The sequence below is a fragment of the Bos taurus genome, chromosome 17, assembly GCF_002263795.3.
Source record: "Bos taurus isolate L1 Dominette 01449 registration number 42190680 breed Hereford chromosome 17, ARS-UCD2.0, whole genome shotgun sequence".
NCBI classification, from domain to species: Eukaryota; Metazoa; Chordata; class Mammalia; order Artiodactyla; family Bovidae; genus Bos; species Bos taurus.
This window is the reverse complement of record NC_037344.1, coordinates 68,672,666-68,696,980: the sequence shown is the minus strand read 5'-3', so window position 1 is coordinate 68,696,980 and position 24,315 is coordinate 68,672,666. Positions and strand designations below refer to the sequence as shown.

The 24,315-nt window shown below is 52.7% G+C and overlaps 1 protein-coding gene and 1 long non-coding RNA gene across 6 annotated transcripts; one reads left to right on the top strand and one right to left on the bottom strand.

Moving 5' to 3' along the window:
• Positions 1-4,431: 4,431 nt before the first annotated feature.
• On the bottom strand, positions 4,432-12,248 carry NEFH (neurofilament heavy chain). The gene is made up of 4 exons (XM_005218112.4): positions 11,317-12,248; positions 9,278-9,477; positions 8,225-8,349; positions 4,432-7,092 (listed from the first exon to the last, which is right to left on the bottom strand). The coding sequence occupies exons 1-4, from the start codon at positions 12,176-12,178 to the stop codon at positions 5,034-5,036; spliced, it is 3,246 nt and encodes a 1,081-aa protein (XP_005218169.1). The 5' UTR covers positions 12,179-12,248; the 3' UTR covers positions 4,432-5,033.
• A 49-nt stretch (positions 12,249-12,297) lies between these two features.
• LOC100847257 (uncharacterized) lies at positions 12,298-22,678 on the top strand. Of its 5 annotated transcripts, none has more exons than XR_003030081.2 (5): positions 12,298-12,493; positions 14,392-14,458; positions 16,236-16,372; positions 17,085-17,298; positions 18,176-22,678. It is a non-coding gene; the product is annotated as an uncharacterized lncRNA (long non-coding RNA). The 5 variants fall into 5 exon arrangements; XR_009491114.1 differs by adding an exon at positions 13,498-13,599 and having other exon boundaries at positions 17,085-22,678; XR_812473.4 differs by lacking the exon at positions 17,085-17,298 and having other exon boundaries at positions 19,939-22,678.
• The last annotated feature ends 1,637 nt before the right edge of the window (positions 22,679-24,315 follow it).

The window sequence follows — 24,315 nt, the reverse complement described above, 5'->3', positions numbered from 1 at the left end:
TGAAGTCAGTGTTAATGTTCTGTCTTTCAATACTGCCTTTAATAATTTGAGTCTTTTCTCTTTTTTTCTTCATTAGTCTAGCTACAGGTTTGTCAATATGGTTGATCTTTCAGAGAACAAATTTTTGGCTTCATTGATTTTTTTTTCTTATTTTTCAATTCTCTGTTTCATTCGTTTCTACTCAAATCCCGCTTTCAGTTTAGTTCGATCTTTTTCCATTGTCTTAAGGTAGAAAATTAGATTATTGACTTGACATCTTTCTTCTCTTTAAATGGAGGCATTTACAACTATTAAGTTTCACTCTAAGCATTGCTTTAGCTCTGTCCAGCATGTTTTCATATGTTTTATCTTCATTTTCATTCATCTCAGAGCTTTTTCTAATTTCCCTGGCAATTTCTTTTTTGATCTTTTGGCTTTTAAGGAGTGTTTTATTTAACTTTCACGTATTTGTGACTTTCCCAAATTTCTTTCTCTTATTAATTGCTAATTTTACTCCATTGTGATTGGAAACATACTTTTCCATTTTCAACCCTTTTAAATTTATCGAGGCTTGTTTATGGCCTAAGATACATGGTCTGTCCTGGAGAATGTTCCATGTGTACTGGAGAAGAAATGTGTATTCTGCTGTTGCATGGAGTGTTCTGTAGATAACCTGTTAGGTCTCATTGACATAAATTACAGTTTTTTTATTTATATGGGTCTTCACTGCTGCTCAGGCTTATCTCCAGTTGCACGGAGCAGGGACTACTCTCTAGTTCAGGCTTTTTGAGATGATTTCTCTTGTTGAGGAGCACAGGCTCTAGGGCGCACAGGCTTCAGGGTGGTGGCTCCCGGATTCTAGAGCGCAGCCTCAGTAGTTGTGGTGTGTGGGCTTAGTTACTTCTCAGCTTGTGAGATCTTTCCTGGACCAGGGATCAAAACCCTGTCTCCTGCATTGGCAAGCAGATTCTTTTCCACTGAGCCATCAGGGAAGCCCGATACAAATTATAAATTAAAAAGTTATTTTCTTTTTCTCTGCCACACATTTACTAACATAGACGTAATTTATTTAGCTAATCTCCTGTTATTGTATATTCAAATTATTTTTTCATTTTTCTAAAACATAAAGGGAATATATTTTGTATTTTTAGTATTTCTGTACCTGCTTATTTAGGGTACCTTCCTGAAAGCGGCATACTTTCATTATAGTATCTAACCTTTAAGGATTTTGATACATCTCATTAGGTTGCCTTCCCAGAAAGTTTTTTCAATTTCCTTTCCAACTGTTAGTTCCAGAAAGTTCAGGATTCTCTGCACACCCACGGACAACTGGGTATTGCTGCTTGTTTGGATCTCCTGCTACAAGCGCTCAAGCCACTGTGGACGTTTATCGTTGTTGCTGCCCGACATCCACCCCTTTTCCTTCTGGTGAAGTGAAAAAGTGGAAGGTTCAGTCACTCAGTTGTGTCCCACTCTTTGCAACCCCATGGACTGTAGCCCGCCAGGCTCCTCTGTCCATGCGATTTCCCAGGCAAGAAGACTGGAGTGGGTAGCCATTCCCTTCTCCAGAGGATCTTCCCCACCCAGGTTTCTTCTGGTAACAGTCCTCTAATTTCCTTTCAGAACACACCTCCCAAACTCTTAAGTTTCAGTTTGAGGGACCCAATAAGAACAAACCCTGGACTTTTCCTGGAATGTTGAAAATGAGTTTTCCCCACCCCCAACCCTGACCTCCAGAGTTTACTAAGCAGATGGGATGTAAGCCTGAAGCTTCTAGAGATCACTTGGAGAAGTCCTGCCTGAGAATGAAGCCTCTGTAGAGGACAGCTGAAGGACAGCTGAAGACAGCTGAGAGATGGAGAACGCGTAACAGCATCCTGGGGACATCACTTGAGAATCCCCCTTGGATCTAGCTGTATGTGAAACAAGTCAGCCTTCTTGAACTGCTTGGTTATGTAAGCTAACGTTATATGAATCATTATTAAATATCAGTAGCAAGTATTTTGCTTAAACTAGTTTGTTTTCCCCTAAAAGAATTCCCACTGTCCTCCACACTTGGTAGGACGACTCTTCCCACCCACTCTGATGTTGGATAAAAGCACGTGGATTGCTTTTAGCCTATGAAGTGTTGCCAGATGAGCCCTGTATCACTTGTGGGTAGATGCTTGAAGAGTGAGCCCGTGCCTGGTTTGCCACATCCACTCACCCCTGCCTCAGTGAACTTGGAAGCCTGCGTCTAGATGGATCCCCTGTTAGCTGGGTCTGTGAGCGACCTACCATGATCAGAGACCCCTGCCAGCCCACCCAGGGGTTTATAGCATGAGTGAATAAGATGCTTTCTTTTGTGTTAAGCCAGTGAGATGTAGTTTATCGTTACAGACAGAACCTAACCTCTCCTTTCTGAAACAGTCTCCCTGGGGGAAAATGAAGGATGTTTTTCATCAACACAGCTGTATCTGCAGAGCTAACAGCTAGCCAGCAGGAAGGGCACATCCTCCCAAAGCAGTCGGCTCCTTCCACATTCCACCCACGTCCCCCAGGCCTCTAACGTCTGACAAGCAATTCCATAGCAAATTGACTCTATTGGTTTTTCCTAAGGTTTGTTATCCTCCCAGAGGGAGGGTGATTTTGTTTGGCAGATGGTTAAAGTCGGTCTGGTTGGTGTCTGACCGGTGACTCCCGCCTACAGCACTGGGAGCATGTCCATGTAATTTCTGAGAGTAGATTACAAAAAGATGCTGGCTTCTGTTTCACTTGTTCTCCCTTGCTCTCTCACCTGGTCATTCTGCTGGAAGCCAGCTGCCATGTGGTAAGCTGCTCTGAGGATAAGCCTTCAAAAGGCCAGGAGTGGAAAGAGGCCTCTGGCCACAGCAGAAGAGAGAGGGCATCCTGGTCAGATCCTTCTGCCCTGCCTGTGCCACTTGGGGCTACCATGAGAAGGAGATCATCTAAATACCTCCAGCACCTGGTTTAGGGGTGGCCACGTAACCCGTTCTCACAGAGGATGGCGGCAGGACCGCTGAGTAAGGACAAGCCTGGGTTCTACGGTCAGACAGGCCCAAATTTAAATCCATGCACCACCTCTTCCTGGTTCTGGACTTTGGGCAAGATCTGTTTCTCTAAGCCTCAGATTCCTCGACTGAGAAATGCAAGTTCAATAGCGCTTGCTCCATTGGGCTGTGTTATTAGGCAGTGGACATAAAATGTGTAGTCCAGAGCCCAGTCCTGGGGATGCCCAGTAAGTGGTGACCGAAACTGATGACCTGGATTCTAGTCCGGACAAGTCCCTTCGTGTCTTCTGTAGACATTGGCTGAGGCAATGATTCATGAGAGCCCTTGTAACTCTAATATGTATCATGTTTCCCTATGATGTCAAAGCCACATTATCTATGTAACACATTTTCCCAAAACTTAGTGGCTTAAAACAGCAGAAATCTATCATCCAGGTGCAGTTTAGCTGGGCACTTCCTCCTTAAGGCCTCTCAGAAAGCTACAATCGGTGTCGTCTGGGGCTCAGCAGGGGAGGATCTTTGTCCATGTTCGACAGCATGGTTGTTGGCAGGATTCGGTTTCTTGTTGTTCTGAGGACCCTTGTTCTTCACTGGCTGTTGGCTCTTTCCACTCCTGGCCTTTTGAAGCCTTATCCTCAGAGCAGCTTACCACATGGCAGCTGGCTTCCAGCAGAATGACCAAGTAAGAGAGCAATGGAGAACAAGCAAAACAGAAGCCAGAATCTGTTTGTAATCTACTCTCAGAAATGACATCCCATCACTTTGCCATATTCTAGTTACTAGAAGTTAAGTCATGAGGTCAAACTTTTACACTAAAGACCCCACATAAATCCACATGAGCACTGCAGGTTTCAAAAGCATGTCCAGAGAAGCATGTTGGAGTCCAATTAGGCGACTGTTAACAAATTGTTCCTAATAGTGGTGACTGTAGTCTTCAGTACAGGTGAATTAGCTACATACAGCCCCTCATTCAGAAAGCTCATCCCTCCTTACAAAACAAGGACATATGCAGAGCTCTTAAATAGATGGCTCCGTGTCCCCAGGACCTCACCTGTCCCCAGACTTCAGTGTGCGTTAGAACCAAGTGGGAGTCGGTGACGCCTGCAGTGTCCCAGGCCAACCCCTCAGATTCTAATTCAGAGGTTGGTTGAATGAAGGAGTCTGCATGTTTATAAGGTGCCCAGATGCTTATATAGGTGGTACATGGACCTTGTGGAGAAACCACACACCAGGCCACCTGTTTATAAGATTTCAAAGCACTGAGCACAGTGCCTGGGTTTGTGCCCAGGAAATAGCCTGAGGGCAGCCTCGTAACCAGTCCCGGACGGCACAAGATTTCCTGTTCCCTCCCAGTCCCGCGCACTCTCAAGTGTAAAATTAAGACCTCCCTTGCCCATCCCCCAGCCCGTCCAGGGGAAAGGAAGAAATGACAACAGTCACATTTCTATTTTATAAGCACTTGGTTTTATTGCACAGAAGCAATTGAAAGTGGATTCCAGTGGAAAAGTGCGCCCTGGCGTGGTACAGTGGTCAGCGCCCAGCCCCACCTGCTGCAGCTCTTCTGGGACAGAGAGCTTTAGGCAAGGACTCGACCACCCCTTTGGAAAATAGAAGGCATTCAGGAATAGGTTAAGACATCTCAAGCATTATGTGTTTCTAACTGCTCATTCATTATTGCGGTCATCTGTCAGTTGCACATACAGGAAATAAATGCACTTATTTGGAGAGGAGGGGGCAGTCTGTATAGTCAAGTGTTTACGTGTGGCATTCGGCATATATCACATTCGGCTACATAAGCTATCATAACATAATTGCCCATCGCCTAGGGAGGGTTTGGGCCATGGGGCTGGGAGTTGGGAGGACCCTCTCTTGCTAACATATTGCTAATAGAAATTCCTGTTTGGTGAAGGAGGGCCTGTTGTCTAAGCAGAGTTTCTTCTTAAAGAAAAGAGAGAAAAAAGTGAAAATTTGTGATACTGATCTTTGAGCTCCCAGACCCCCCTGAGTTTCTTTGGCTGCTCTGAACGATCCCTTCTCCCTACCTTACTTCTCTCCCTTGGTGGCCTTATCTTCTGCGGCCTTCTCTGCAGGTCTGCTGTCTTTCTGGTCTGTGCTGGAGGATTTCTCAGCCTTGGCTTTCCCGGGTGTGGAGGCCTCCTTGCCAGGTTCCTTGGCTTGGGCCTCTGTTTTGGGTTTCTCCTCAGGCTTCTTGGCTTCTGCGGCCTTCCCCTCCTTGGCGTCTTTTTTCTCCGGTGCTGCCGGCGTCTCTTCCTTCTTTGGCTTTTCTGCTGCTTTGCTGGGTTCTTTGGGCTTGGCATCATCTGGTTCCTTCTTGGCCACCTCAGTCTTCTCTTTAGGCTTGGCCTCTTCCTTCCCCTTGGCAGGAGCCTCCTTCTCTGGGGTGGTTGCTTTTTTCTTATCTTCAGCCTCTTCCTTCTTGGCTTCAGCTTTGGGTTCTTTGGGCTTTTCCACAGCAGGCTCCTTCTTCTCCTCGGGCTTTGGAGCCTCCTTCTTGGGCACCTCATCTTTCTTGCTGTCCTTCTTCTCCTCAGCTTTGGGTATGGCTGGAGCTTTCTCTTCCTCTGCCTTCTTTGGGGGCTCTTTGGCTCTCACCTCCTGGGGTTTTTCTTCCTCCTTCACAGGGGACTTGGCCTCCTCCTTCTTTGGGACCTCCTTCCCAGGAGCCTTGGCCTCATCCTTCACAGGAGACTTGGCCTTCTCTGGGGATTTGGCCTCCTCCTTGACAGGGCTTTTGGGCTTCTCTGGGGACTTGGCCTCCTCCTTCACAGGGCTTTTGGGCTTCTCTGGGGACTTGGCCTCCTCCTTCACAGGGCTTTTGGGCTTCTCTGGGGACTTGGCCTTCTCTGGGGACTTGGCCTCCTCCTTCGCAGGAGACTTGGCCTTCTCTGGGGACTTGGCCTCCTCTTTCACAGGAGACTTGGCCTTCTCTGGGGACTTGGCCTCCTCTTTCACAGGAGACTTGGCCTTCTCTGGCGACTTGGCCTCCTCCTTCGCAGGAGACTTGGCCTTCTCTGGGGACTTGGCCTCTACTGGGGACTTGGCCTTCTCTGGGGACTTGGCCTCCTCTTTCACAGGAGACTTGGCCTTCTCTGGGGACTTGGCCTCCTCTTTCACAGGAGACTTGGCCTTCTCTGGCGACTTGGCCTCCTCCTTCACAGGAGACTTGGCCTTCTCTGGGGACTTGGCCTCCTCTTTCACAGGAGACTTGGCCTTCTCTGGGGACTTGGCCTCCTCCTTCACAGGAGACTTGGCCTTCTCTGGGGACTTGGCCTCCTCCTTCACAGGAGACTTGGCCTTCTCTGGCGACTTGGCCTCCACTGGAGACTTGGCCTTCTCTGGGGACTTGGCCTCCTCCTTCACAGGGGACTTGGCTTCCACTGGGGACTTGGCCTTCTCTGGGGACTTGGCCTCTTCCTTCACAGGGGACTTGGCTTTCTCTGGGGACTTGGCCTTCTCTGGGGACTTGGCCTCCTCCTTCTCTGGGGATTTGGCCTCCACTGGGGATTTGACCTTCTCTGGGGACTTGGCCTCTTCCTTCATGGGGGACTTGGCCTTTTCTGGAGACTTGGCCTCCACTGGGGACTTGGCCTTCTCTGGGGATTTGGCTTCTTCCTTCACAGGGGACTTGGCCTTCTCTGGGGACTTGGCCTCCACGGGGGACTTGGCCTTCTCAGGGGACTTCACCTCAGCTGGTGACTTGGCCTCTTCCTTCTGTGGGGACTTGGCCTCCTCCTTCACAGGGGACTTGGCCTTCTCTGGGGACTTGGCCTCGGCTGGTGACTTGGCCTCCTCCTTCTCTGGGGATGCAGCCTCTTCTGCTGGGGGAGACTTTACTGCTTCTCCTTCCTCCTCTTTGGCCTCTTTCTCTTCTTCTTCAGTCACTTCTTCAGTCACTTGGACCTCCTCTGTCTGTTCCTCCACAATCACAGTTTCCTTCTCTGACTTTTCTACCATCTTGATCTTCTCTTCACTTTTGACTTTGATGTGAGTGGACACGGAGGGGATCTTGGGGAGTCCTTCTGGAAGGAGGAAAGGACTCGGGCCAAAGCCAATTCGACATTCTTCACCCTCCAGGAGTTTTCTGCAGAATGGATAATGAAACATGTTACTATTAACTCAAAGTCGATCACTGAGGTAGGGGGCTTCCTGGGTTACTCCGAAGACCCCCTGTGTGTAGTGATACATAGATTGGTGGAAGAAGGGATGTGAATGGTGGGCACTTAGACTGGAGGAGGTCACTAGCAGATCATCCCAAGGACTACCAGAATCTGTACCCCAATGGCATTGCTCTTGTTTTAATTCAACTAAGGCTACCACTTATTAAACTTTTTTTCCTCTGAAAAATGGCCCTCAAGAGAGAACGCCTATATTAACAAAATTTACATGTATTGTCCCTCAAAATGTTGTTTAAGAGAAAGGGGGGAGTATGAGCAAGAAATTCCACATTTATAAACCTGGGCTTTAAAGGTATTAGAATGTTCCCATTTGAATTTCAAGGCTCTGTTGTTATATTCTCATCCTTTGAATTTTAGGAATAGAGTAGGGACAGAGTTCTACACTTTCCTACCCACTAGAAGTGTGACCTTATCAGCAAAGCCATTCAAACTCTTCAAGCCTCAGTCTCCTCATTGGTAAAAACAGGGTCATTAAGAGTTTCTACCTCAGAGGGTGGTTTCAATGAAATAATGAATGAAAAGAATCTCTTTAAGAGGTAGAGTCGTAAAGGTCCTTGACAACTCAAGTCCCTCCTTTCTCTCCCAAGACAGGCCTCTGGCTGGCTGAATCTGAGAAGAGGGTGGGGAGCTTTAACCCTCTAAATCACTGTCAGACCCTCTAAGTCACGCTCAAGATATTTGCTTCTCAGAAGACAGAACAATGGTGGCCAGGACTCGGGGGAGGGAGGGGAAGGGATCAGGGAGTTCTTGTTTAATGAGCACCGAATTTCAGTGCGGGAAGACGAAAAGTGTTCTGGAGGTAGATGATAGTGATGACTGGACGGCAATGTAAATAGTTTTAATGCCACTGAACCGTAGGCTTTAAAATGGCTAAACGGTAAATTTTATGCTGTATACATTTCACAATAGTAAGAAAAAAAATTTTTTTTTTTGGTCTCTAAGACAGCAGGCTACCTCACTGCAGATCTTAAAATCCAAGGCTTCTCCTTCTAAGAACACAAGGGCTCCCACCACCCAAAGGCCCCCCGGCCCCCTCACCTGTAAGCAGCGATCTCAATGTCCAGAGCCATCTTGACATTGAGTAGATCCTGGTACTCTCGGAGCTGGGCTGCCATCTCCCACTTGGTGTTCCTCAGCTCTGCATCCAGCTGCTGGATGGCCTCCTGGGGAGGAGAAGTCACACATGCGTTGCTGCCAGTCACCATGGAGACCTCGGCACCAGCGAGGCTGGAGTGGGCTCTGCAAACCCAAAGAGGCCCAGGCCAGCCCCACCTTGTGAAAGCTTCGGGACCTCATTCATGGACCCGGAACAAACATCCCACTGTGTGTATAACCTCAGCCTGGGGAGTGTTCTGGAATGGAACGCGCCAGACACTGACCATGGCTACCACAGGTCATTGGGATGATGGGTGAATTTTTACAGATCTTAAGCTTAGAAAGGGCTCAGTGGGAACTTGTCTGCTTTGGCTCCCTGTTGTCTGCCCAGTGCTCCAAAGCACCTGCACAGTAAAGGCTCGGGAGGCAACTGCCGTTGATGGCTGAGACCATGCACAGAAGCACGCTAAGCACGAGCTGAGGCTTCTCCCCGACCCAAGCCCCCGAGCCACTGCTTAAAGGCAACCACCGTGGCTGATCAAAAAGCAGCCTCTTTTTCTACAACAACCACATACTGCTTGTATAATAAGTTCTCTAAAAGAATTTTTAGACACTTTCTTTCAATCATTGTCTTTAGTGGGAGGTATCTGCTGAGGCCTTCCCAGGCTGTCCTCACTCAGACACTGGTTACTGTTTACTGAACACCCACCAGGACCAAGACTCTGCTGTCTCTCACTCATCTCATGAGAAGTTCATCTCTCTCTTTAATCATAGCTCTGCAAAGGAGGCTTTTTTTTTTTTTAATTGCATTGAGAGAATTCAGTCACAGAGAGAGGCAGATAACTTTCTTAGGGTCACACAGCTAGAAAGACATACAGGTACCCCTGGTATGTCTGACTCTAAGGCCTATGCTCTCCACTCAAAGAGGGACAGTGACTTGTCCAGGGTCACCCAGCAAGGTTAGGTGGTCTGGCTTTCTGCCCCACCCCTGCCCACCTGGTAGGATGCGATGTCAGCCTGGTGACGGTCCTCCAGCTCAGAGCGCTGCCTCTCCAGTGAGTCCTTGGTGCTTTTGAGCGTCTCCAGCTCTGTGGTCCTGGCCTGCAGCTGGCGCCGGTACTCAGATATCTCCTCCTGTGCTGAGCGCATGGCGTCTGTGTTCACCTTGGCTGCCTCGGACAGTCGGTCCAGCCTCACTGTGGGGGAGAGAGGCAGGGCACAGGGTTAGACACAACTGGATTTGGAAGGGGCCACACGCGGGTTAAGGACCTCCTGAGTGCCAGGGGCTATTGTGGATGCTTCACTCATCCTCTCCTGTGTGACAGGCAGATGACACTGCCCAAGGCCAGCAGGCCAGTTTGAGCAGCAGGACTGGGGTTCAAATCTAGTGTGTATCTGGCTCCAAAGATCACACCCTGACTCCCCAAACGCAGGCCTCAGGTCCTGCACAGCAAAGAAGCCCCTATTTCTTCTGGCCCTTCTGGTTCACCTCCCCAACAAAGGCTGGCAGTGCGGGGGGTTATGAAACCTGGCCCATGGAGCTTAACCTCAAGCTTGGGGTTGAACAAATCAATGAGCCTATGACCTTTAGAGGCATTAGGGCTCTGGGAGCCATGGAGCCATAGCAGAGCCCAAATCCCTGTGGAGTCTGAGGCCCGTGTGCCAGCTCCTCTGTCCCTTCCTCCCCCTGGCTGCGCGTTCTCTAGCACAGGAGCCCCTGTGCCCATGACAGCCACACCCTGGCTCCTGTGAGCAACAGGCTGCAGGTTCCCAGAAGGCTTCAGGGGCCAGAGTGGGTCTGGAGATCTAGTGTGAACCTCCTGACTGTGAGCATCCTGAATCCTGAGATAATGATACCCAGGACCTGAGTCTTAGGAGCTGAGGAGGAAGAGTGATCCAGAAGTCCTGGGATGGTCTGCCAGGGTGAAGAGCAAAGTCCAAGAGGGCAGCTTGCTCTGGGAGGAGCTTTGCTGCTGCAGAGATGGGGGAGGGGTGGTTCTGCTACCGCAGAGGAGAGGCAGGAACCAGAAAAGCCATGCACCCAAACCCCAGCTTTTCTGGTTTTCCCTCCTAGTGCTTCCAGAGACTTAGAGACCATCCAAATGCGTGAGGATTCTTACCCACTGTGTATCACAGGCTTCTCTGAAAATCACTGAAGCCTCTGTGCCCTCTCCCAAGAACAATGCAGAAGTTTTAAGGAGCGTGGAACGCCCCAGGGTAAGAAGCCCAGTTGGTCCATTCCCCTTCTAATCCCAAAAGGAATGAAAACCAGAGAGGGCAGAGTGTGGGTCAAAGTCACCCTGCGGGTGTTGGACACAGCTTCAGAGCTGCAGCAGCTGCACCCTAGCTGACTCAGGGTGGCGTGGAGGTGGGGGAGGGAGATAGATTTGGGAGGCTCCCAGCTTTCAGGAAGGGGAGAGAGGACATTCAAGGGCCCCCTGGCCCCTTCAGCCTCACACACCAATTGGTTGTAATGATGGCCTTCCTGGGGAGAGAGAATGTGAGAATGACTCACCCTCTCTGACTGTGGCGGGGAGGGGCCTGATAGGTGTCAGGAGAATGGGGTCCCCTGCAGTGTGCAGAAGAGGGGGATGGGCAGCATTGGACGGGGAAGGGATGTTACTTTGAGGGGCAATGAGGGACCTCCCCGGCCCCAACGACTAGAAGCCGGCGCCGCTTTGGAGCGGAAGAGGGAACCTGTTGGAAGTGGGGCTGACTCACAGTCGAGGGGTTACCCTGACTTGGGAGAAGGAGCAGAGAGGACTGAGAATTGAAGGACAGATACAAGGACCCTGGAGAAGGCCAAAGGAGAACCTAGAGTGGGGAGGAAGAGGCGGGGAGTGCCGCTGAAAAGACCCAGAGTAAAACTGTTTTTTAGCTAAGGGACGTGCCCTTTGCTGGGGGAACCTGAGCAACCGCACCATCCAACCAGCCCTCTAGGCCGACTCCACCGACCCCCTAGGTCACACCACCCTGCCTCTCGATGTCCGACCACCAGGGGGCGCCCCTCCTCCCTGCCCCCCACGCCTGCAAACCTCGGAACCACTCCTCGGACTGAAGCGTGCTCTGCACCGTGTGGCCTTCAAGCTGCGCGCGGATCTCGCGCAGGGCCGACGTCACGTCGCACTTGAGGGCATCGCGCGCCTCGGCCTGCGTCTGCGCGGCGCTGCTGCTCTGGATCTGGCCGAGCAGCTCGCCCACCTCCTCCTGGTGGTGACGCCGCAGGTAGCCGCACTCTTCCTGCAGGGCTTGTGCCTTCTTCTGCAGCTCGACGCGCGCCGCCTCGGCCTCCTGCGCAAAGCGGGCCAGTGCGCGCGTCGCTGCCTCGGCCTCCTCGCGCTGCCGGGCCTCGTCGTCCAGGCGCTGGCGCACGTGCGCGATGTCCTCCAGCAGGTGCTCCTGCTCCAGGCGCAGCTGGCCGCGAGCCGCGCCCAAGCGCAGCACTGCGCCGCGCATCTCGCGCACCTCGCGCTCGTACAGCTCGCCCATGGCTGCGCGGCCCGCCTGCTGCTGCCGCAGCGCCGCCGCCTCGCCCTCCAGGCTGCGGTTATGCGCCTCGAGCTGCCGCACCTTGTCGATGTAGCCCGCGAAGCGGTCGTTCAGCACCTGCAGCTGCTCCTTCTCACTGCGCGCCACCACCACGCAGCCCTCCGGTCCGTTGCTCAGGGTGTCTAGCGAGTCGGTGCTGGAGGTAGTCCCGGCGCCTCGGAAGCGGCTCGGGGAGGCCGACACGGAGCTCACGGAGGTCCGCGCCCATGAGTGGAATCCGCTGGAGGAGCCGGCTGCAGAGCGCGCTCCGCCGGCGCCGCCTTTGCGAGCCAGTGCATAGTGCAAGCTGCCGCCTCCGTGGAGCGGCGCGAAGGCGCCCAGCAGCGCGTCGGCGCCGCTGAAGCTCATCGTGGCCGGAGCGGGTGCGGCCACCGGCGGAGAGGGAGCCCTGAGGCTAGGAGGAGGCGGGCGACACTGCGGCACCTCCGGACCGGCCGGCCCTTTTATAGCAGCCCGGCGGGGTCCAGCCCCTCAGCAGTTCGGGCGGGGGGGGCGGAGCGGGGGAGGAGGGCCCCGCCCTCTCCGCCTCCTCCCCCAGCGGCCTAGGCCGGCCGGCTCCGCCGCAGTGAGAGGGGCGGGGCAGGGGAACCTAGGAGTGAAGGGGAATCGACAACGCAGCGTCAGAGGAGACCCGCGCCCCCACCCCGCCGAGGGCGTCAGACGGTAGAGGACTCCCGGAGTGGACCGCCGGGGACCCCCCGGGTGCGGGTGGCGAGACCCTACTACTATGTTCGGAAAGAGAGAAGGCGTCCGAAATGGGGGAGCGAGGGCAAGGAGACCAGATGGGAATGGGACAGGATGCCCTCGGGATGGGGTGGTGGAAGGCGCAGTAGGATGAGGACCCCGAGTGATAGGGGGCACAGGAATTCCCTGATAGTTAGACCCTCAGGAGAGGGAGCTCAGAGTGTCTGCAGCCGGCCCGGAATAGGGGAGGAGAAAAGTACTCCTGAATGGAGGCATGGTGGGCGCTACAGAGTAGAGATAGAAGACCCTAGCTGCTAGAGAGGCCACCAAGAGAGGATTCAAGAACTCGGCAACCGGTCCGAAAAAGGGGAGGGGGCCTGGAGTTGGGGAGGGGCGGCAAGGCTGCCCTGAATTGGGGGTGTGGGAGACACTGCAGAGGCTAGAGAAGGGAAGCCCGGATTGGGGGTGGGCACAGTGTTCTCCTCAGGATAGGAGGCAGGAGACCCCGAAACCGGCCCCAGCAAGAAGGACCCTCAGTGAAGTGTGCAGAGGGTTCCCTGTAAAGGCGGAGTGTGCAAGGGTCAAAGAACCAAGAGTGGGGGTACTGCAGGGAACGGGGCATGGCGTTGGGACAGCTGGTGTGAGTTGGGTGTGGGGTTTGGGGAGGTGGCAGGGGTGCCAGGAGTCCCTCGGGCCAGGGTCTGCACACCGAGGACAGCCCCACAGTTGCTGGTGAATGACCTTGAACACGTTGCCCCCACCCCCACTCGGTTCGCCCATCGGTACAAAGAACAGACCTTGCTCCAGGTCAGGCTGCAACTTGAGACCCCCAGAGACTTGGGAAGTCTCCAGCATCAGTAGAGGAGAGGAATCCTACTGCCCGTGGACATAGCAGCCACTTCCCCACAACTCAGAAGTCCTTTCTTCCTCTCCCCTCTCCATCTCCTCGGCTTCAACTTGTCGTTTCTCCCCACACCCACAAGAGACAAGTGGGTGTCATGACTGGGCTCCCTTCTCACACCCGGAGAAGCGGTGAGAAGCTTTCAGGGTATCAGAGCTGCTCACCCCCACAAGCCTTAATTCAGGTAGAAAAGAGGGCCTTTGTATTTGGGGGACCTGCACTGCTGTTGATAGTTAGCTTTGTCTTGGGTTTGACTCCAGTCAAGAGCCTTGGGAGTGGGGGTGGTGCTGCAGCTGATGCTTCAGCACCAAGGACAGGGCCTACTCTTTGTTGGGGAGAAAGGGGTTAATTAACCTCTGCCTTCCCCTTGAGGGATGGGAGGGAGGAATTCTATCTCACTGATGTCTGATCCCTATGCTATGCAGATGGGGGACTGAGGAGGGGTGGATGGGTAATCCAGTGGGGTCACCCTGGCAGCCAGAGACCCAGCCCCTTGACCTTCTATTGGGGGTCCAGTTCCTCCATTCTGTGACTGTCTCCCACATACACACCTGTCTTGTCCTTCCATTGGAGCTGAAGGGACCTAGATGTCAGGTGTGGTGAGGCAGGGAGCCTTGAGACCCCCTAGGGAGTCACTGAAGACTTCCATCCCAGACCTGAGCCTCCCTCAGGCAGTTAATTCAACCTGCACTACATTTCCAGTCTGCATGGTTTTCCTTCTGTAGGCTCCCCAGGATGGGGACAGACAAATACCCTAGGGAAGACCTCTATCTGTCCTTTTCTCTCTGCACTCCACCTCACTCCCAGACCCCTGGTTCTAAGCAGGCCCTCAGAGATGGGGATGTGATTGTACTGTCCCTTTAACCAGGTTTTACTGGGAGGAGAGTGCACTGGGGAGGAGGAGGGAGGGGGAAGGGAGTTTCTGGTTTTGCATGAAGAAGCAGAACATGATGAAGCATTTTTCCCCTGTTTAAAGGTCCAGCCATGCTCCAGTTTGCAGGGGGCAGAAGGGCAGGTGTGCAGTTGGTGCTGGGAGGATGGAGGTGAGTGTCTGGCCTGAGGCTTCTAAGAATGGCATTTGGGGGGCTTGCAGAGGGCTCCCCATTGACTTGTCATTCTGCTTGGAATCTTGCCATTAGCTCTGTTCCTTTGGGTCTTTTCAGTCATCTGCATAATGCAGATGCATCCTCTGGGTGTGGGGAGGCTGACAGGCAGCTGACAGCAAAGCGGAGTGGCAGCAGGGGCTGGGTAAAAGAGAGGAGGGGGCCAAGATGGATTCTGTCAAGGCTGGGCGCCCACAACCATGGGATTCTAAGCAAGAAGTCCCTAATGTGATTCATGTGGCTGGAAAATGACATGAGGGTGGGAATCCTGAGGCCAGTCCCCTCAAAGGGCCCTTCAGGCTCACCTCCTGGAAGTCATTCCCTTTTACCCCAACATGTAGTCAGTTATCCCCTCCATGGTCCCCAGTGCTAATCCACCACATCACACTTACCACCCTGAGTTGTCATTGGGTGAATGAATGGATGGATGAACAAATTCCAGCCGTTCCTCACCCAAACTTGTGGTCTAAAGGGGACTAAAAATGATTCTGCCCTGAGTCCTTGAGTCTCAAATCCCTTTGATCTTGCTGCCCCAGTTTTTACCATTTGAAACTGAGTAGAACAACAGTGTCATGTATCCATTCATTCATCCATTCTTCACATGTTTACTGAGTGCCTGCTATGTGATAGATGTACAAAAAACACTGAGGTTCGGAACCCCAGAAACTTCTAAAATTGTCTCCCCGGGACAAGGATTCTCAAGTCGTTCCCAAATCCCAGTGCAGCATTTCTCAGGGCAACTTCTTGAGGATTATGATAAGCATTCCTCCAAAAAGGAGGAGAAACAGGAGTTTGACAGCTGAAGGAAGTTATCAGGACTCTTGGTGCAGCTCTTAGAGCCTGGACATGGTGATGAGCATTAGGAATCTCCCAGAGGTGCCAAGTTCCCCAAAACTTATTTGACCACAGTGGCTTCTGACCCCCCAAGTGTCACCCAAAGTGGCCCAGACTGCAGAACCCACTCAGGCATGGGCTTCAGGCCCTGTTCCCTCTGGGCTCTCCTTCAGGGTTAGTGCTCTTCAGGAACAGGGCTGCAGAGTGAAGGGTGAGGGTGGAACACAGTTTTCAGTGAACACTGGCCAAGCATTGCTGCCACTCCATTCATTCAGTGTCTAACAGGGTTAGACCCTGTGGTAAGCCCTGGGGACTCTGAAGTATGATACCCCAGTGAGGGGAAATACCCCCATGTGTACAGCAGACAGAACTCAGCCACCACTTTCTCCTTGGTACCTCCTCAAACATGGCAAGAATCACTAGTCAAGGATCCTTGTCCCTTTTATAGATGAGTAAACAAAGGCCAGAGTAAGGAGATGACTTGCCCAAGTTGACCCAGTGACAGGGTCTCAAATCATCCAACCTTAAGCTAGTGCTGTATACAGAAGGTGAAAACCCATTTCTCTGGCACTGAGGGGCCCAGATGACCTGAGGTTGGAGGAATGAGAGGCCCCCAGAGAGGGAACAAGCGGCTGGCTGGAACTGGAGTCTGGCCACTGACAGGTCATCCAACTGAGAGTCCCTGTGACCTGTGACCCAGTGTCAGTACATCCTTTACGTGGGGCTCACTCCCAGCCCTGGCATCCCACAGCACTGTGTCACCTCGCTGTGACCTCTGTTTGGGATGTATTTGCTAAGCTCATTCTCTTCCTACTTTATGTCTCTCCATAGAACTTGACCTTTTCTAACATGGACAGTTGTACTATCTTATCTCCTCCCATAGAGTGTAAGCTTCATAAAATCAAGGACTTTTGCCTGTCTTATTCAGTGGTGCTTTCCTCAGCCCTTGGAACAGTGGTTGGCATACAGCAGAGCTGAACAAATAGTCGAATGGCTGAGCAAGTCCTCTTTGAGAAGCTGGTGAGTACCCGGGCATTTCAGCACCAGGCATCTGGACAACTCCCGGCTGGCTGAGCCCTTGGAGGGCGGCCACTGCCGGCTAAGAGCCTTCCAGCCAGCCTGAGCTGTGCGAGGTCACCTTCGCTAGGGCTCAGACCCTGCCTACTACATTGCTTGCAAACTCTCCTCAGTAATACCTTTTTCTTTTTTAATTCAGCAGTTATTTTTGTGTGTCTGTGAAGCGCAGAGTATTTCTCTTTCTCCTTGTCTCTCTTTGGCGTTCATCATGCCTCATATACTCTCCTTCTCTTCCTCTCTCTGTTCCTTGTCCTTCTATCACACCCTTCCATCTCTCCTCCACCCCCAGTTTCTCTGTCCTCCTTTCCTTCCTCCCCTCTTCCTCCCCCCTGCTCCTTAGAGGTGTCCTATTTTTGCAGGCCTTGACTTATAGTAAAGGGGAGGCGGCCTCCCTCCCCCTACTCCCTTTATGAAGCAGACAGCAAAAAACTGAACTACACGCAGTTTTGCATAAGCCTCCCCCTCCTAGTATCCTCTCGTGGTTGTAACCACAGGGGACTGACCCAAAACTGATGAAAGCCTGCAGCAGGTCTGCTTGCCTGCCCACCCGTCTGCCACCCTGGGAAGACAGTGGGTAGGAGGCTGAATTCTGCCGAAAAGGTCAGGAGCTGGTGGGTGGATTTACAGATCCGCCCCATCTCCCCCACTCTTACAGTTCTCTTTGCGAGCAATTACAGATGAATGATTCTCCGGCGGTGGTTCCTGAGCCTGAGAGTGAGATGGTTCATTGGTCTTTCCTAAGGGACCAGTTCTAGCAATTGGGTGAGGCTTGTGGACTCACACATGCTCTAGGACTGTTATATTCTTGTTACCCAGTGCAAGAGGCTAAGCAACAAGAGGACTCAAGGCTCTGCTAAGAAGAGGAAGAGGTACCTTTGTTTTCACACCTGGCCTCTCTCATTCTAGCAACTGTATGAGATTAAATACTCTGACTATTCCCATTTCGTGGTTTGGGAAATGGAGGCTCAGAGGAGGTCGGGTAACTTGCCCCAGGTCACAGGTAGTAAATGGCAGAGCTGGGATTCAAACCCAGGTCTGCTGGTCTCTATAGCATTTACGCTCAACTGTAAGGCTGTGCTACCACCTTTCATGTTCATGGGAAGGCCCAGCTGGGTCCCCATAGGACCACTGCTTTAGAACTGGACCCAGCCCTTTCCTGGTCCTGTCACACTGTCTGGAGCTTTGCTCCGGGAGTTCCCTCCAGCATCTGGTGGAAGCTAGGGAGGTGGAGAACCAGCATTGTCTTGGGGAAGGTGGCATCCCAGGCCACCTTACAGTCAGGAAGTTGAAATGACGGCTGATGGCTCTCTGGATGGCCTAGCCTGAGGCAACAGATAAATAGACGGTAGCCATGGAACCATGCTTGATGTTCACAGGTAGATCTTGGGTCATCAAGGAAACGATTCTGGCAACCTCTGTGTGGTGTTCCCTGTGCAGGCCACCTAAGTATGTGGTGTCTGCAGCAGTCGCCCTAGGTCTGCAGGGCCCTTTCCCAATACGGGCTAGGCTGTCTAGGTCAGAGAGAGAAAGTGGCCTGCCAAGGTCGCAGAGCTCACAGCAGGGCCTGCTGCACTTCTCAAGATGCGCAGTCACTTTCAGAAGAATATATTTAAGTGATGCTTCCTCTCTTTATCCTGGCTGTCCATAGTACATTTGAGAAAGATTCTATACCAATCAGTTTAAAGTGGGGTATTGAGGCTTGGGGGAAGAACTATCAGTTGGATAAAAGTTCATTTCTGTTGGCAGGTAAATGCAGCATTACTGGGCATTAAAAGAGGCCCTGGCAAACGAGCTCAGAGGATGTGAAGTTTGCTTCTCTGAGGGGCAGCCACATCCTAGCCCCTGTCCCTCTAAGGTCAGGCGGCATGAGGACTCATAGGGCCTGGAAGCAGCCTGGCGCCAACCAGAAACAAATGCCAGCAGAGGGGAGACGTGCCAGGAAAGTTTCTGAAACCTCTTCCCCGGCCCTGAGCCAGGCGCCTGCCCTGGACAGAAGACTGTGGGAGCCCAGAGCAGACCTGGGTCGGGGACTCAGTCACACGTGCAGGAAAAAACTCCGCTGGGCACCTGAACTGCCTTCTGGCTTCCGGGGAGGTTAGCAGTGAAGGAAGAAAGAGACAAAGCTGACCTTGAGGTCTTTACGGTCTTGGAGGGAGTTAGTGGAGAAAATGTGCTTTTCATTAAAATTTTAAAAAATCGTGCCTCAATGCTGGTCACCAAAGTGAATCTCTGTGCCCTCCCAGATCCTCTGAGTCAGAATCTCTTGTGGAGGGGCCTGGGGATGTACATCTGAGCCAGTGTCCCTACAGCAGAACAGCCTGTATTGATCTGGCCTTGACCAACCTTCTAAGTCCGCTGATTAAGCCCCTGCTGTTAAGTCTTTTGCATACGTTTTCTCATTTAGGCATCACATCCACTCCAAAAAGCTTTGGTGAGGAAATTGAGGCCTGGAAAGGTTAAATCACTTGCCAAGCACAAAACTTGGCTCTAGAACACAGCCACCCGGCCCCACCCCTGTGTTTGCTCAGGACAGCCCTCTCTCCCAGAATCTCTTCTGCTTCCGACCCACCTCTGAGAAATTCTTGATTCTGCAATATTTTCTTGTACCCGTACCCAGAGCTTCTTGTCTGAAATCCTTTTCCCCTGCCCCCATTTTCACATAACTTCTCTTTATCCTTCACCTTCAAGGAGCCTTCCCTAACCCCCAAGGTGTGGGCTCTTACGACCCCCTGACTTGCCCTTGTTCTAGCCTAACCCTGTATTCTAAAGGGCTGTTTGTCACCTAACTCAACTTTGGGCAAGGGCAAGAGGCATCTCTTACTTAATGTTGCTCCCTAGGACCTGGTACCAGAATGTTAGCTCAGTGAAGTTTGTGGAAAGAGTAAATGTCCGTGGTGACTCCCTATAGGCCCTTGTCCACCCTATCCATCTGTAAGTAGAAGCTGTCTTGGACTGCATTTCACAACTCAGAGTTCAAGGAAGCAGGGCTAAAGGGCCTTAGGGGCCATCAGTTACACAGATGAGAGAACTGAAGCCCACGTGGTCAGTGGCAGGTCTGACCCTCAGCCAGTGGTTTCAGTACATCTGGCACCTGCCTTGTCTCTGGCTCCGCAGCTGAAGGGGAAGCAGGAACTGACATGCGGACTTTATTTCCTGTCTTGGGGGGAGCCCTTCGCCCATTATCACAATCATTACCTTTTACTAGGTGCTTACAAGGTGCCAGGCTCTTTATTTTTTTGATTTGATCTTATTTATTTGGCTGAGCCAGGTCTTAGTTGCAGCATATGGGATCTAGTTCCCTGACCAGGGATCGAACCCTGGTCCCTTGCATTGGAACTCGGAGTCTCAGCCACTGGACCACCAAGGAGGTCCCCCAGGCCCTTCCTATGTGTCTTACCCACAGTTTTCAATTCTCACAATTTATACAGGGATGGAAAGTGCAATGACCCCTAATTACAGATGAACAAACTGAGGCAAATAGCATGCATATCTATCAATGTGTCTTCCAGTTCCTCTCACAAACTTATTCGGGTCCCACTGGCGTCTCACAAGCTTGTCATCAAGCCTATTTTCCAGAGGAAGAAACCGGGGCTCCAAGGTTGCAGAACCTGTTTCTGCGCCTCCTAATGCGTTGGCCGGCTCTCCGGCTTGACGGGCTCTCACTGGCAACAGCGCCCTCTACAGGCGGAGGCGGAGACGCCGGCATTACGGTCAGCCCCGCCCCTCGGCACCGGAAATGCCCGAGCTTTCCCTCCGGCTTCCGAAGATTGTCGAGCGCTCCTCCGAGCGCTCGGGCTCGGAAATGCGGACAGCGAGCGCTACCTACAGCTGGAACCCAGCTTTCCGGCAGCCCTGGTCGCCACAGCTCCGGGTCAGAGGCATCCCTGGAGACTGCAGAAAGGTGGCAGCGACCTCGGTTGCCATCGCTTCCTTCGTCGTAACGGCAGGGCAGACGCCGAGATGCCACCGGGAGGACTGACCACACAGCCTTGAACCGAGGAGGCGGAACTCTGGGATGGGCGCTCTTCCTCGGGGACGGGGGCTCCTGGGGAAGGGGACCGTCCCTGGGCTACCGTGCCACAAGCGAGGACACCTGTGCATCAAACCCTGAACCTGAGACCGGGCGTCTGTGAGACTGTGGACAGCAACCTTCCTTTCCCAGACCTCAGTTTCTGCACCTGAAAGGGGGGCTCCTCCAGGACACTTCCACTTGCAAAAACCGGAATTCTGTCCAGCATTTTCAGAATCCCCGCCTCCAGGCAGGCGCCGAGAAAGCAGAGCCGCGTCCTTGTGCCTCCAGACAATCAACGATAACTAACGGTTCAGAATCCACCCCGAAGTCAGACCAACCCAAGAATGCCTACAGTCCCTCTGGGGCATCTCGGACAAGTGACCTCTGCTTTCTGGGGCTCAGTTTCCACATCTGTAGAATGGTGTGCAACAGGACCAGCTTCTTTTGAGGTTTGGTGGGAAAACATATGCAAAAGCCTAACACTATTTCTGGCTTAGAAAACCCTTAATAAGCACAACTGTGACCGGTTGTCACAGTTCTGGGCCCTGGGAGGGTTCCTGAGCCTTGGACCCTGCCCGTCTTCTGCCCTCTGTGACCAAGATGGTGTTAGGGGCAGGGGAAGAGCGGCAGATGTGGGGTGCACGCAGTCCCTGCCCCGGAGGCAGGAGGCACAGGGCTCCGAGATCGCCTTGCCTTGCTGCGATGGCACTCCTAACACTGGGCCAGGCGCCCTGCAGCCTGGGATGGGACGGACATGCAACGTGGCCATGAAAGTGGTGAGAGTGGTGCTCAGATCCACTGAGCACTTCATTTAGGCCTGGCTTTGCATGAAGCCTATCACATGTATTATATCCATCCCCCCAAAGTCCTGTCTAGTAGGTCTGTTCCTGCCATCCCATTTTCTGATGAGACATTTGAAGCCCAGAGTCACAAACTAGTAACCAGTCCGAGGTCACCCAGCTACCAAGTGACTGAAGCAGCAGTCCACAGTCTTACCCACTGTTCTGTGCCCAGAAACATTTGGCGTGGAAGGCAGGTGGCAGAGGGGAAATGACAAGGGCCCACCAGTGGTAGTAATATACACTACAGATGGAGCCCTTAGTGAGTGTTGGGTGCTGGCCTAAGGGCCAGCATCATTTATATTCCTGAGAGTGAGCCTATACTATAGGTTCTGTTATTACTACTTTTGGAGAAGGCAATGGCACCCCACTCCAGTACTCTTGCCTGGAAAATCCCATGGACGGAGGAGCCTGGTGGGCTGCAGTCCACGGGGTCACTAAGAGTCGGACACAACTGAGCGACTTCACTTTCACTTTTCACTTTCATGCGTTGGAGAAGGAAATGGCAACCCACTCCAGTGTTCCTGCCTGGAGAATCCCAGGGATAGGGGAGCCTGGTGGGCTGCCGTCTATGGGGTCGCACAGAGTCGGACACGACTGAAGCGACTTAGCAGCAGCAGCCGCACTGCCACTTCATCAGTGAAAGGTTATCTCATCTGTATGGTCACACTGCTAGCACAAAACTCGGTCTCTGGGGACCATCGGGGGAGCACTTTGCCTTAGGAAGACCCCGATGTTCTCTGATTCTCAGTTTCCTCTTTTGTAAAATGAGAGGCTTGCACCGGAAGGCCCTGAGTGTGACTTCCTGAGCTTTCATTGTTTGATCTTAGGGAGCATTGACATGATGTCCCGAGTCCCGGATTTCTTCCTAATTATCTGTGACTTGGGGATGCCTGGGCTGAGACCATTGCACCTCTGGGCCTCAGTTTCCGCTTTCATAAAATGTGGAGACTAGACAATCCCACTGACCAGGGCACCTTCCAGCTTTAATATTTTATGAGTGCAAATGAAGAGACAAGCTGAAGTTCAGCAAACTCTGCATTCTCTGAGAAATTCTAATAAATGTGAATCTGCCACGTCACTCAGAACATTCGTTCCTAGGGCTGGGCTTCCAAGGACAGACACCTGCACAGCTGAAGGCGAGCCGCCACCTCCAGACAATCACCAGTAACTAATGGTTCAGGATCCACCACCCCTGAAGTCAGACCAACCCAAGAATGAATGCCTACACTCCCTCTGGGGCATCTTGAACAAGTGACCTCTGCTTCCTGGGGCTCAGTTCCCACATCTGTAGAATGGTGTGTAACAGGACCAGCTTCATTTGAGCTTTGGTGGAAAAACATGTGCAAAAAGCCTAACACTATTAGAAAACCCTTAATAAACACAACTGTGACCAGGTGTGTGCAGCGCCGTTCTGGGCACTGGGTGGGTTCCTGAGCCCTGGACCCTGCCCATCCCCGGCCCTCTGTGACCAAGATGGTGTTAGGGGTGGGGGAAGAGAGGCAGGGTCCCACTGAGTCAACCGGGGACCCGGATGTGGGGTGCAGGCAGTCCCTGCCATGGAGGCTGTGGGCGCAGGCTGCCAGGGCTGATGGCGGCTGAAGAAGCATTAACAAGCATTCCAGCACGTCCCTGGCCAGCAGCAGCCCCTGGGGAGGGGCAGAGGGCCGTGCAAGGACAGAGGAGGCGGAGGATCGGTGTCAGAACTGCCGTGTCATGTGCCAGGGGCTGCAGCTCGGTGCAGGATCGTGGTTGAGACAGCTGAAGTGCGTGCTGGGCTTCAGGCTCTGGTGAAGTGCATTCATGTCTTTCGTGTCCTCGGGACAGGGCTGTGTGACCTGTACGGGGTTCTCAACCTGCAGTACAGAGACTCGACTCCTGGGGAGCCTGTAGGTGAGCTGCAGGGGGCCAGAAGCCCGCAAAACTGGGTGCAGGATTGTGTGGGTGACTCCCCAAGAGGCATAAGACCTCCTAAAGGTCAAAAGAATTCTAGATTTAGGAGTCAGAAGAGTTGGTGTAAGACCCCATAATTCTGGCAAATGGCATCCTGTGATTCTGAGCAGGTGGTTCAACTGCCCTTACCACCCCACCCACCCATTCCTCCCTTTTCTTGTTTCATCATTCATTCAACAAATGTTTCCTGAGACCTGGGCTTCCTTATTGGCTCAGACAGTAAAGAATCTGTCCCCAGTGCAGGAGACCAGGTTTGATTCCTGGGTTGAGAAGATCCCCTGGAGAAGGGAATGGCAACCCACTCTAGTATTCTTGCCTGGAGAATCCCATGGACAGAGGAGCCTGGCACGCTACAGTCCATGGGGTCACAGAGTCAGACATGACTGAGCGACTAACACTTTCTGTTTTCCTGAGACCTGTTCCTGGCTGGGGTCTACACCGTGGATACACACAGCCACGAAGAAGACAGGGATCCCAGCTCCCCTGGTCACCAACAAGTAAGGAGCCCATTTCATGAAGGTGGATAGAGGGGTAAATTGAGGAGCCATGGGAGCCACAAACTGGGGCTCCTGACCCAGTGCATCAGGTGGGGGAGCCTGGGAATCAGCAGGTGAGTCTTGGCTCAGCACCTGTGGCCTTGGGCAGATCGCTGGCTTTGCTGAGCCTCGGTTTCCCCTCTTTCTTGAGGGCCTGAAGACAATGTCAGGATGGGATGGGAGTGGAGGAGATGAGGGCTTCCTGTCTAGAAATGGCCAGGAGGAGGAGCATTGGTGTGGGAGTTGGGGACCCGGCCCAGGTCCCCATTCTGCCTGGTCTCACTGGGTGACCCCAGACACCTCCCCACGGCCTCAGTTTCCTGACCACAGAGAGGGAGCCAGGCTGCCCCATCTTCCACGGGCAGTGGAAGTGCTGAGAAAGGGGAGCAGTCAGGAGGAGCTTTCCAGGGGGGCGGCAGAGCTGAGGCCTGAAGCACTGAGAGCAGGGGTCACGAGAGAATCGGGTGCAGTCCCAGGGCCTGGGGCTTCCCTGGCAGAAGCCTTGGGTGTGATGGAGGAATTGGGGGCTGAAGTCCTGGGTCCAGG